The following is a 13,223-nucleotide window of genomic DNA, read 5'->3' on the forward strand; positions in this document are numbered from 1 at the left end:
TTTTTATTATTTTTAATGGGGGGAGGCGAAAAACCTACTGAGTTTTGATGAGGGCTGCACAAAATGTCAGCTTTAAACAAAAATAATAATAAAAGAAAGAACATTCATATGGCCGACACAATGACATGTTGGCAAGGCAGTAACTATTTTAAAGTAAAAGCAATTCATGTTTCTATAATATATCGTGTCAGGGGATTGCTTACAAGTTACAATTGCATATTAAATTACATGTATATATATATATAATATTTAGCATTATGACCTTACTTATATCTTACAGAAGCTATTTATGACCTTACTTATATCTTTCAGAAATATATGAATAAGATAATTATTTAATTTAGGTATAAATATTTCAATTCAAATTTAGCAAAAACAACCTTACAATCATGAAATTTACACACACGTCTAAAAAATAAATCTAACAATTATATAATTTACGCTAGTCAATCTAAGGTGAGAATATTCTTACCTAACTTCTTTGCAATCTAGTACAACTATGAATAATTAAATGTGCCTTGCTAGATAAACTTCTGTTCATGTTGCATTATGTTATTTTATATGATTAGCATTCGGAAAAAAAACTTTTAAGAAACTATGAATACTTCCATCAGGATGAACATTTGTCTTTTGAATTTGCTTGAAGTATGTGACTAGGGCTGTCAAAACGGCTCGTTAACTCCGTTCGATAAGTTAACGAGCCGAACACGATCAAAGATGTGTTGGTTCGTGTTAGACTTGTTTGGGCTCGAAATACTATTCATCAAGTTTATATATATATATATATATATATATGAGTAGTATTTTAAAAAAATTTAATTGACTACAAGGCTACAAAGATTTATAATCAATTAAAATATTAATTAAAAATAGAATAAAAAATTATTAAATTCAGAATATTTAAAAGAACCTCAAACTCTAAACGTCTTATGGCTATGTGATTAGGGTTGTCAAAACAACTTTTTGTTCGTGAACAGCTCGTGTTCGGCTCTCTTGTAAGGCGACGGGGCGACACCCGAACACATTTTTTGAGCTCGAACTATAAACGAGCCGAACACGAGCTGAGCATGGCTCGCTCGTGTTCGGCTCGTTTACACCCCTATATGTGACCAATCAAAATTTTTATTATAATTATCGTGTCAAAATAAATTAAATAAATATTAAATATTATTTAAAATTTAAAGCAGCCAAATTATAGTCCTAATAATTGAATAAAATAATATTTATTAATATAATCCTCCATAGAGAACAATTTCAATAGCCTTAAAATTCATCATATTGATCAGGACATTGATTCTAATTTAATAATTTTCTTGCTTTATAGAAGTAGCAAAAATGAATTCAAAAAGAAGGCCTATAAAGAAATCATGATTTAATTAAAGAACAATGCTGCAATTAATATAAAAACCTAGACTATTATGAACATCACTTCACAATATAAATAGTCAAATTAGTTGGAATGTCATGTCAACAAAGAGAAAACAGGATAAAGGTAATTACAATATATAAATTGGGTGCACTAAATAAAAAAGGGTATTTACATCCACACCACACAATTCTCAAGTATTTACATATCTAAACATCCAAAAATTTCATATCTGCACATATAACGCTCAAATCTTTAACATCGCATAAAAAAATATCACTATCGCTAACTTCTGTGAAGCGACACGTTTATGACACCAAGTTGTTATACGCACATGAATATAAAATTTTAGGCGTTAGATTTGTAAATACATGAGAATTGTATGGTATGTTTATGAATTTCCAAAATAAATAAATAAATAGAAGAAATTACTGGGATTAAGTGAAAAGAAAGATTGGAAAAAAGGAATCATGAGTGGAACAGGAATACAATACTGATTATGGTACAGTGCAGAATAACTCTTCTTTCATAAAAGAAAAATGTTCCTAAAGTTCAGAGTGATTTATAGCAGAAATATATGAAATATAGGCTGAATAAATAGCAGATAAATGACCAAGAATAATAACTATAACCAGCAAAATATAAACAAATTTCCTATCATTATCACAATAATAAAGCAATTATGAAGTCAAATTCTGGAGCATTTTCTACAGGAAAAATTTGGGAAAGGAACAGAAATTTCTCAGTCACATGATCATACAGATAGCTGCAACAAGGATCCTCATGCACTAGAATAGAGCAAGAAAAGCAATAAAAAATTACAGAATCTGATTCTTGAGGGGCACTTTATGCTATTCGTCTCTTAGGAATAATAATGGGCTTTAGTTAAAAAGGCTCAGATCATGTACAGCACATGCCAATTATAATCCAATAACAATATTCCATGAATATAAGCTAGTAAAGTGATGGATATGGACGCTTGTACTGGTAAAATGAAGCAATACAAGAAATTGGTGTGTATACTAAAATTGGACGCTCCAGCAAACCACCAAAATCCATGCCGACCGCCGTCGGCCATCCATTGACCGACATCCAACTCCTCCCACTCAATTCTCCCCATTAGGCGACCACCCGATCGGCCACTTTAACCCACCAAACCTTCCAACTAGCGATTTTCGTTTAGTTTCTCCACATGCCTCCACTTCAACTGGCCACTCCAAATTCCCAGCCAGCCAACTCAATGTTGATCCAGTCCAGCTTCCCAAAAGATCGACGGGCCGCCTTTCCCTCCAATCGGCCACCTTTTCCATCAATCGAGCGCATTTCCTCCTACCGGCCCCCAGAACCCGATGATTCTCCCAACTACAGAAGAGCAGATCCGGCGGTCGACGAGATACCGAGCAGTACACACCAACACAAAAGATTAAAATATCTTGTACTAATCATTTTTAAAGTAAGGATAATATTGAAATTTATTTTTTTGTCTTCCTATCATCTATATAAATAGGAGAGTCTTTTCATGTAAAACGAGTTTTTTGGATCTCCCACTTGTAACCTATATTTTTTACGGAATAAAATGAGTTCACGAGCCCGGGAACACCCCATTCATCCCGACGAGACACATCCTCCTCCTCCTCTCTCTCTCTCTCTCTCTCTCTCTCTCTCCCTCAATCAACACGCTCTATTCTTTGGAGACGATCTACCGGGGGATTTGGATTCGACTGGTAGATATTGTAAGACAATTGTTTGTTTGATACTTACAGGGCGTCTTTGTGAAATTTATAGGATTTGCTTGGGGCTTCATGTGTAAAAATCTCTATTTCCTGATCTTGTCGGTAGAGTAATGAATTATCGTGTTAGAATCAGTATTTTGAAGTGCACTTTGGGGAATTTTATAGATTTTAAATTGGAAACTCTGAGGAGTACATATGAACAAAAAATTCTGGGCATTGGAGCTCTTTTCAGCAAGATTTTTCACGGTCGAAGTGTAGGAAGAAAGAGGAGATGGCGATAGGCAGAAACATTGAACAATCTTCTTCCTTGTTCTATTTTTTCTAGCATGTTCTCATATCTTTCTTCTACGAACAAGCATGTAAATATCAATGTTTCAACTGATTTGCATGTAATTATCCCTTTAATTTAATTTATCGGATGACCATTTTTTGCTGCATATTTCAATATTATTTTTCCCTTTTCTTTCAATTTTTTTTTTAATTTTTTTTTGAAATTATTTAGCTGGCCGTTACAATATTTGAATACGCAAATGGAGAAGTGACAAATAGGGCTGTAAACGAGCCGAGCTTGAGCGAGCTCAGGCTTGGCTCGTGTTCGGCTCGTTCGAAATAGCTCGTGTTCGAAATCGGCTCTTGTTCGAAATCGGCTCGTGAACAGTTTCTTCGTGTTCGACTCTATTTAAATATTCGTGTTTGTGTTCGGCTCGTGTTCGGCTCAAAATTAATAAGAAAAACTGATATATGGTGTTAGATTCAAACATACTCCAACTCTATAGAATAGAAGACGCAAAATCACATTATTAGACGAATTGATATGATGTGTTATAGTTTAAACTTAGACATAAATATATATAATACATTATTATATAAATAATATATGTAATATATTGTTATATAAAGAGTTATATAATTTTTTTTCGAGCCGAACACGAGCGAACAAACTGTTGTTCGTGTTCGGTTCGTTTACATTTCGAGCTTAAGAATTTTTTCGTGTTCAGCTCGTTAGGCTTAACGAACGAGCCAAACACGAGTTGTTTAACGAGCCGAACACGAGCTGTTCACGAACAACAAGCCAAATTGACAGCCCTACTCACTTCGTAAACGAGTTTGACATGGTTGAGAAATCACATAGTAGGATAAAAATGTTTGATTAGTGATTATATAAGTTGTGCTATACATACATTTATTTTGATTTAATGCATCGAATTAACTTCCATGATGGTAAATCAATTTCTCTGTAACTTCGAGAGAATGGTAGAAATCACTTTTAGGTCCATTATAACAAATTTCTTTTTATCAAATAATAATCAATTAAAAATGCCTTGGAAAAATGTAAGGCATAGATCTCTCTCTCCTAGTTAAAAATTCCTTTTAATTACTTGGGCCCCATTTGGGATCACTTGTTTTTCTTTTTTTTTTTTTTTCTATTTTTTATTTTTATTATATTTTGTTTATGTTTTGATTCGAGTTAAACACATATTTGGTTGCGATAGTTGTTTTTAGAAAACACGCAAACTATCTTTTAAATAGTTTGAGTTTTTTTTTTAAATTAAGATTAAAAAGTGATGCCAAAACGGCCTTTAGTTAACATTATTCAGCACTTTTCATAGCCAATAATTGTAATAGCTTTTCACTCGATAAGCTATCAATTTCTATTCTTCAAATAAAGTTTTTTGTTAATTTCTATTTGTTATTTAATGAAAATCATTTTTTTTTTTAGATAATATCTTTTTAAGTATTAAATTACTCGTGCAATCATGTGCTCTTGTGTGTGCTAATTTTGCTCACCAAATACGGTAATTAATACAGGCAAGAAGGATGAGTTGTCTCTAAAACAACTATGATTGGCAATCAAATCAATTACCAAAAGCGAAATTAATCTGACACCAATCAGTCTTCCAATCCATACAACTACAATTTTGCGAAACATATTCAACATCATAATGTTATACAACGCCAACAATGTAAGAATTTGACCACATCACAGGTTCATGATAGCCTGATGAATGTTTTCCAATTTAACTATGAAGAATATAAGTATAAGTAACAGTGTGATAGCAACTAATTTGACACAGTTTATTATCCCAAGCAAGGGATCAAACTGACCAGTCAAGGAATGACATAAATAATCAATGGCATGTCAAAGTGTAAAAAGTCATTTCCCTGCAAATCAGTCCAAAGCATCCTCGTAGTCTATCCAGCAGGTCAAACATAATTAAGGCCAAATCTTGTTTAACCAAAGTCAAACCTAGGTGAAATCAAGCCAATATGAATTCACCACACTTTGGGTTGAAGACAAAGCTAACAGTAGAGGGAACACGATGTTGACTCGAGAAAATCCAACTCAGGCTCATCATGCGGCTGGATGAGGATGAAGAAATCAATTTTTAGAAGCCACTCTAGGTTTGTACTAAGTTTTAATTTTTTCTATAAAGAGTTTGACATAAGCTCAAAAAGTAACACATTTATAAGCTCAACAAAGCTCATTTGATTAGAAAATAAATAGCTTAACCATACTATTCATTATTTTGTTCGATAAATCTTATTTGGTTAGAAAATAAATAACACTATAGCACTAATTTTAATCTGCTCAATTAAAATTGTTTAGATAGAAATTAAGTAGCTCAATAATTTACTTATTTATTAATTTGTTCGATAATGATTCAATTATCATCATATGAAACAAACAAGAACTAAACTCGAACAACAAAAACTAATATTGAACATAAACACAAATCTCAATTAGAACTCGAGCTCGACTCTGAACTAGAATTTTATAAAAATGCACAAGCCTGAACACAATCCCAAAAGCTTGATCTAAACTCAAGCTCAGATTATAAAAATAAGCTCAAGCTTGAGCACCGCCTTGCTCGACATGGCTCGGCTCGTTTGCCGCCCTTGCCGTGACTAATTCAAATAAGCATGCAATGTTAAAATTTGCCAACCCGACTCCCCGTACGAAAAAAAACATTTCAAAAAGGCATCAAGGAGAGCCTCAAACATTATGAGATTCTTCATCCAAGATGATATATGATATTCAGTCAAATTAAAAAAACAAATCAATTTTTTTACTATAAAAAATTTAAACACCAAAATTTAAGAAACATAATAAAGCCAAACAGAGCGAATAGAAGTTGTTCACAATAAAAGTATGCGTGTAGGAAAGGAGATCTTTTCAAGCTATTTTTCAACAACAGATGAGCTTCTCCATTAAGAAAATTACAGCTTCTTCATTAAGAAAAATACAGAAGTCTGCAAATGCTTCGGCTTTGTAAACCGGGCTTGACAATCAACAAACTAACGAACAACAAGAAGTTACCATTAAGGTGTACATCAGACATAGTGGTGCACTTACCAGCTTTGTTGTAAAACTTCCTCCTTAGAATGTTTCTTTAGAAACCAGACGGAAGGTCAACGGTTGTATAAGCAAGAATACAAGCTCGAGTTATCCATAAAAAAACTACACACAAATTGATGAAAATTTGATCCCTAACCTGTGTATAAGACGGAAATTAGAGAAAGTATCATTAAAAATTATACAAACAATCAACGACGACAAATCAGGAACAAGAAAAATGGAAAAAACATATGGTTCTGACTAATGAAGCATATTCAGTGCTCTATAAGAAGAAGAAGATTATGAATAAAAAATAGAAGATTCACTAACTTTATCAACAAATAAAGCTTCAAGTGGCAGCTTGAATCCAGATCTTGACCGTTCTGTCATTATCTAAGCCCGCCGAAGCAATTTTATTTTCAATAGGGTGACACGATACTGATATAACAGTATCTCTATGACCTTCCAATTTCTGGATGATATTCTTGCCTTGGAGGTCCCAAATATAAACAAATTTATCTTCTGATCCACTGACAATGTACTTGCCACTGGTAACAGAAAATGTTGATGTGATACAGTATACTTTGTTAACATGCCCTGTGTAAACTTTAAGAAATTTCCCAACTGAATAATTTGATAGTTTCTGCAATGAAACCACAAATAGAAACTATAAAAGCTCACATAAACATAAAATAAATTAGAATGCACAATTTCATGATTACTAGCCTTAACTAACAATTCAAAGCTAGCTTAATTAAAGCTTCTTCTCCATTCATTCTCATTTAATACTTAACATCAGGTGCAAATTCAAGATTCGCTACAATCATTTTTAGTGTATGCATTGATTTCCTTTGCTTCCCCATTCAATCTATCTATCTTATTAATGAAATTTGTAGCGTCCTCTATAAATGGAAAAATCACCTAAACATAATTTCAAGAATCAAATCTTCAATAAATGTTAACCCCTTAATCTTTCTAGTATAATAACTTCTCACTCACTCCCAAGCGATAAATGTTATTTATCATCTTCGAAAGTCACTAACAAATACATTGAACATGGTGGAAATGATAATGAAAAAAATATATGTGATAGAACAAGAGGTTATAAAAAGATAAAAACTGTTTCTTCCTTAAAAGTGTAGATAGAGTTTAACATTAAAAGAAGTGATGAGCTTATATTTATCTAAGAGCTTTTATCATGGACATGATTTACTTTAGTAACTTTCCTAGTTCGTGTGTTTTAAGTATCCTTCTCCACATTTTTCATTATTATTTGCATTATTTAACTTAACATTATAGCTTGTTTTTTAAGGGAATGTAGTTAGTTTAATAAAATATATTATTTTTCAATTTCAAAAGTATCGGACGGTACTTAAAGCAAAGTTTTTCCTATTCTATGACTTAAAGAAAATAAATAAAAGGCAGCACATTGCTTTGTTGTATTTTGAAAAAAGTGTCTAAAAGCAATCAAAGTGTAAAATTGCGTGTCTTGTGTGGCATGCCATGCATAAGAAATAAATGAATACTATAAAAAGATTCGTATAATGTGTAGTCAGCATGTTTGAAAAAGAAAACAAAAAAATGTAATGCCGAGGAGATGATGGCCGCAATTTTGTTTAGTCTCTAATAAACAAAGGATAAAATCAGAAGGATCCAAGTCAAAAACTAAGAAGCAGATGGTAAACAAGTTCTGTAAGACCTATATGTAGGTGTTCATGGATGCCTTTAGTTGGGAAGATCTTAAAACTCCAATTTATTTAATGCTACTTTCATGTCTTAATTGTATCACACAAATTAATCGACTGACATTTGTAAGCATTTGACATTGGAAATGAGAAGGCACTCTACCAAGTGAAAGTAATCAGCTAACTACATGTACTTCGAAGGCTACGACTATATATATGGAATGTGTTTTCTAACGATTGAATGCTGAATTTTGGATGGTAAACAATATAAACAAATTTTAACTCTATGCATGCTGCATCAATCGTGCATACAATTAAAATCATATGTGTGATTTAACCAAGACAATTCTTTCAATGAAAATTTGATTTTGTGATACTTATAGCTCATAAAATATTCATTAGTGTACGTTAGATTAAGTCACATCTTTTTCTTGAGTTATTACATGATATTTTATTATATATAAAAAAAAAAAAACTAGAATTTATGTTGTTCGTGATTAGATACTTTGGGGGCTTTTGCACAAGACAAATTGAAAGCTTTGATATGAGTATCCAACAATAGCTATTGAGTCTTATACTTAATAACACCATTAGTATCTCCAAAATGTGTTTGTTATTATCATTTAAACTCAAATAAACATTGAGGCTCATAGAGGCTAACAATCTTCTACTTTTTTATAGTTGCAAACACATATTAGTAATCCATACTCTATAAAATGTGGAGGTAGGACAAGTAAAAAAATAGCTCCCTCTAAATATATGCCATGATAAAAACTGTAAAATAGAAATATGGTTTTAATTTGTAAAATATATTTAAAATTTTATTCTCTAATTTTTTTTATTTTTATTAACTTATTTTCTACATGATACCATCCATAACAATATTACAAGATTAAACCATAAACAAGTAAACAAATAACAATTACAGACATACAAAACTACAAATATTATTCTACCCAATTTGATACCTCAAAAAATAGTGCGGAGAATAATCTATTAAGTGTTTAATGGTGGAAATGGTAGCCCTTGATGTGGGGCCCTTTCATAGGGTCAATGCTCGCATAATCAAGTAAAAACTACTCTTTAAGCCAAACATTACTGTTTATATCTTGATCTCGCTTCTTTTACCATAAGTGGTTAACTTGTGTTATGTTTTGTTCCAGTTTAAGTAATAGCTAAGCAAAGTGCTTGATCCCATAGTCCTTTGGGTAATTGTATTTTTATTGGATGGTAGAGCACATGTTATGGAGAAAGGTGTGCTCCTATTTTAGTTTCATCACCATCAAATTCTTCTGTTTCTACGTCTTGTTGTGGCCTTTGTCAACCACCATATATAGATGAAATTTTTCATCAATGAAGCCTTAGGTAACCTCCATGTATAGCATTAAATTTGGTATTGATGAAGGACAACTAAAGGAAAAAAGGCTCCAAAATACCAAGCCAAAAGCCTTCAATTGTGCAACAAAGACTCTAAAAGGAAATAATAAGAGAATACAATTATCTCTCATGGTAAAGTAATCTCATATGAATATTTATTAGGAAAAACAGCAAACCTAAAACTTTTACTAAAATAAATGGAGTATTAGAAATTGCTACTCTTAATGGAGCATCATGTGTTTTTCAAGACCTCTAGAGTTTGAAATTGCTCATAAAATGTCCATGATACTTCTACACCATAATTTTTTTAGGCACACTTTATGTTAAACATATAATTTTAGAAAATATATCAAAATTTATACTCCCCCACTTTCATGAGATATATTCAACATATTTGAACATATATCAACGATGTATCAAATGATCTTTTAGCACAATTTAATAATTATTAATATCATGTCCATTAAAAATGCATATAATATACTCAACATTTATCATACTAATTCTATCTTATCTTCTAAAATGTTCCCTACTTTTTCTTTTTGAAGTTTTAATTTCAATATATATCCCACCTATCAAAAAAATATAATCTACAATTAACATCCACCAAGTACCTCACTTCAAATATATTTCTTTTCTCTATAGCAAACGCGTACGCATGCACACACACACACATATTATTTTTATATTTATTTATTTTTATTTTTTTACACATATGTGTGGGTGTTTGTAGATATATATATATATATATATATAGAGAGAGAGAGAGAGAGAGAGAGAGAGAGAGAGAGAGAGAGAGATTTGATGCACATATTTCTTTAAACATACACCAAATCAATTCTTATGACAATCGATCATACATTTTCTCAAGATTGATAAAAACCATATGAAGGTCCTTCATTTGTTTCTATATTGTTTCTATATATTCCTAAGCACAAAAAAATAAAATGCATTTGATCAAATCTTGCCATCTTAAAAATGAATTGATTAGGGTATATCCATTCAATCATAAGATATTAATTTACAAATATCAGATAAAAGCTAGTGTAGGTCAAGCCATAAACTTGAAACTTCAGATAAAATTCTATTCAAACATAGTAAGGATCAAGTCCATTTCATGCTCGACAAAAATCAGGCAAGATAAACACACACACACAAAGACATAGTTCAAACCATGCAAGAATTTTCAGGTGATATGTAGCATGTAAATGCAGGATAGTACTGAGATAATTCTATCATTTCAATTCATACCGTTATGTTTCCTTTTACAAGAACTATTTTGATCATTTTTTCCTAAAATTAAAGCTTCCATCATTCTATCCGACAAAATTTCAATAGATAGCAAAGTATAAGAGCATCTTCCTGAACAAAATCATGCTATCAACGAAAAGAATGAAAAAAAAAAGAAACAATTTTCGGTGTGCAATTTTTTGGGACCAAGGCCTCACTAAAATGGAACCTTCATTAACACCATTAAACATCATATCCAACTTTAAATTAAGACCTCTAAAGAAAAAACAAATTGTCTGGAAAAGCATACCAACTAAACACATTGAGCGAAGCAACTGGCTATCATTCCTATCTTAAACAATTGGCTTCTAAAACAAAGCTGTAATTGAATCCTGAAGATTATATAAGCATCACAAATAAATAAAAATAACCATTGTTTTCTATATACAAATATTGGTAGGACATTCCAGTGACAATCACAACATCCATGAAAGCAAAATCTAAAGGGTATTCTCACATCACCATCATCATCATTGACCATATCCATTTGGATTTTCTTATGAATCCTGCTTTCTATATACAAAAATTAGCAGCGCATTCCAGTGCCAAGAACAATACCCAGGAAAGCAATATCTGAAGGGTCTTCTCATCATCACCATCAATATCATTGACCAAATCCATTTGGATTTTCTTATGAAACCCATTCATCATTTAACGTTGTCGAGTGGTGCATTAGATGCTAAACCTATATTTTGCTAGTACTTTGAACAGCTTGAATTCATGTTACCTTCAATCTACTTCTATTATTCTTCCTAATCTTGCAATAATAGAAATATTTACACATCTTAATAGAGCATTTTCAATAGTTCAACCAAATGCATTACACATCTAAACCAGTAGAATCTATTATTCTATTAGCTTATCCATAATCAATGCAAGTCGAAAAGTAACTGTAAGTCTGTAACCATGTGTATATCAGCAGCTCAATTTGGTACTGGAACAAATACATTCAAAAAGATACAGCGGTTAGGGTTAGCACATACCAGGGTACTGTCCAATGTGGAGATAAGTATAAACTTTCCATTAGGTGAGAACTTGGCAAAAGAAACCGCAGGTCCACCCTTATCATCGATCAAAACCTTGAGGCAGGTGCCCTTATCCGCATCCCAAATCTTGCAAGTCCCATCATGACTTCCCGACACAATCAGCGACCCATCCCTATTGAAATGCACGCATGTGACCGGTAAATCGTGCGCCTCTATTTCTCTGACGCACCGCCCCGTCTTCACATCCCAGAGCCGAATCGTCTGATCAAAGGAACCCGAGACGATCAGATTCGACTGGGGGTTGAAGTTGACGCAGAAGACGAAAGAGGAGTGACCGCGGAGGACCTTGACGCATTCAAAGGTTGGCGATCGGACGTCCCAGATGCGGAGGGTGCGATCGTCGGATGCTGAGCAGACGTAGTGGGAATCGGAGGACCAAGCGAGATCGGAGATACCCTCGGAGTGGCCGGAGAGGGTAGCGAGGAGGGAGAGGGAGGAGGAGGACCAGATGATAACAGTTTTGTCGAGGGAGGCGGAAGCTAGGAGGCGGCCGTCGTTGGAGAATTTGACGCAGGAGACGGCGCGTGTGTGGGCGGTCAGTGTTCGGGCCAGACGGTATGGCCGGAATGGCGGTACCGTTCCGCCACTTCCGGCGACGGCGGTGGACATGGCGATCGTGGTGGCGGAGGGCGGTGGTAGTTTCGGTGGTGTGAAGAATCGGTAACTAGGCCTGTATCAGCGGATTAGAGTTAAATTACTAACATTCAGTATTAGGTCTGTCAAAACGGCTGGTTGTTCTGGAATAGCCGTGTTGGGCTGTTTCGTTAACAAATTCGTGTGCGGCTCATTCCCTAAATTAAAGAATCAAATACGAACAAGTCGGATTCATTTTGACTCGAAATACTACTAATTATAATTGGCTACAAGTCCATAAAAATTTATAATCAATAAAAAATATTAATTAGAAAAATAAAATAAAAATTATTAAATTAGATTCAAATGATGTTTTAATATCAACAATAATTTTTAAATTTTGTCCCAATCATTAGCATCTTATGGCTACGTGATTAAGGTTATTAAAACGACTCGTTGTTCATGAACGGCTCGTGTTCGGCTCGCTAAGCAAACGTCTCGAACACGAACACACTTTTTGAGCTTAAAATATAAACGGGCCGAACAGAAGCTGAGCCTGAGCTCGCTATATCGGTACATTCAAATAGCATATTATTAACAAATTTTAGGGATGAATTAAACTTTAACTGAAGAAGGTTAAACTGTAATAATTAGTCGATAATTAATTTAATAAATTCAATTAAAATTTGTCGAATTATTTGGCGATTTTTACTTATTTGGTAAATAATTTAATAAATTAAATTTTGTCAACTCATTTGGCAATTTTTACTTATTCGTTAATAGAATTTAAGAAAAAGTTATTATAAATACTATTTT

General features: G+C 32.9%; 1 protein-coding gene across 1 annotated transcript; it reads right to left on the reverse strand.

Annotated features, from left to right (window-relative positions):
* Positions 1-6,289: 6,289 nt before the first annotated feature.
* On the reverse strand, positions 6,290-12,591 carry LOC110023384 (COMPASS-like H3K4 histone methylase component WDR5B). Its single transcript, XM_020722776.1, has 3 exons — positions 11,772-12,591; positions 6,767-7,079; positions 6,290-6,593 (listed from the first exon to the last, which is right to left on the reverse strand). The coding sequence occupies exons 1-2, from the start codon at positions 12,441-12,443 to the stop codon at positions 6,786-6,788; spliced, it is 966 nt and encodes a 321-aa protein (XP_020578435.1). The 5' UTR covers positions 12,444-12,591; the 3' UTR covers positions 6,290-6,593; positions 6,767-6,785.
* Between the last annotated feature and the right edge of the window lie 632 nt (positions 12,592-13,223).

The sequence above is a fragment of the Phalaenopsis equestris genome, unplaced genomic scaffold (assembly GCF_001263595.1).
Source record: "Phalaenopsis equestris unplaced genomic scaffold, ASM126359v1 Scaffold000224, whole genome shotgun sequence".
Classification (NCBI taxonomy): domain Eukaryota; kingdom Viridiplantae; phylum Streptophyta; class Magnoliopsida; order Asparagales; family Orchidaceae; genus Phalaenopsis; species Phalaenopsis equestris.

Coding starts and splice junctions, on each gene's coding strand:
- LOC110023384 (XM_020722776.1), bottom strand. CDS start 12,443: ATGTCCACCGCCGTCGCCGGAAGTGGCGGAACGGTACCGCCATTCCGG. Junction 7,080..11,771: donor CCACATTGGACAGTACCCTG/GTATGTGCTAAC, acceptor GTTTCATTGCAG/AAACTATCAAATTATTCAGT.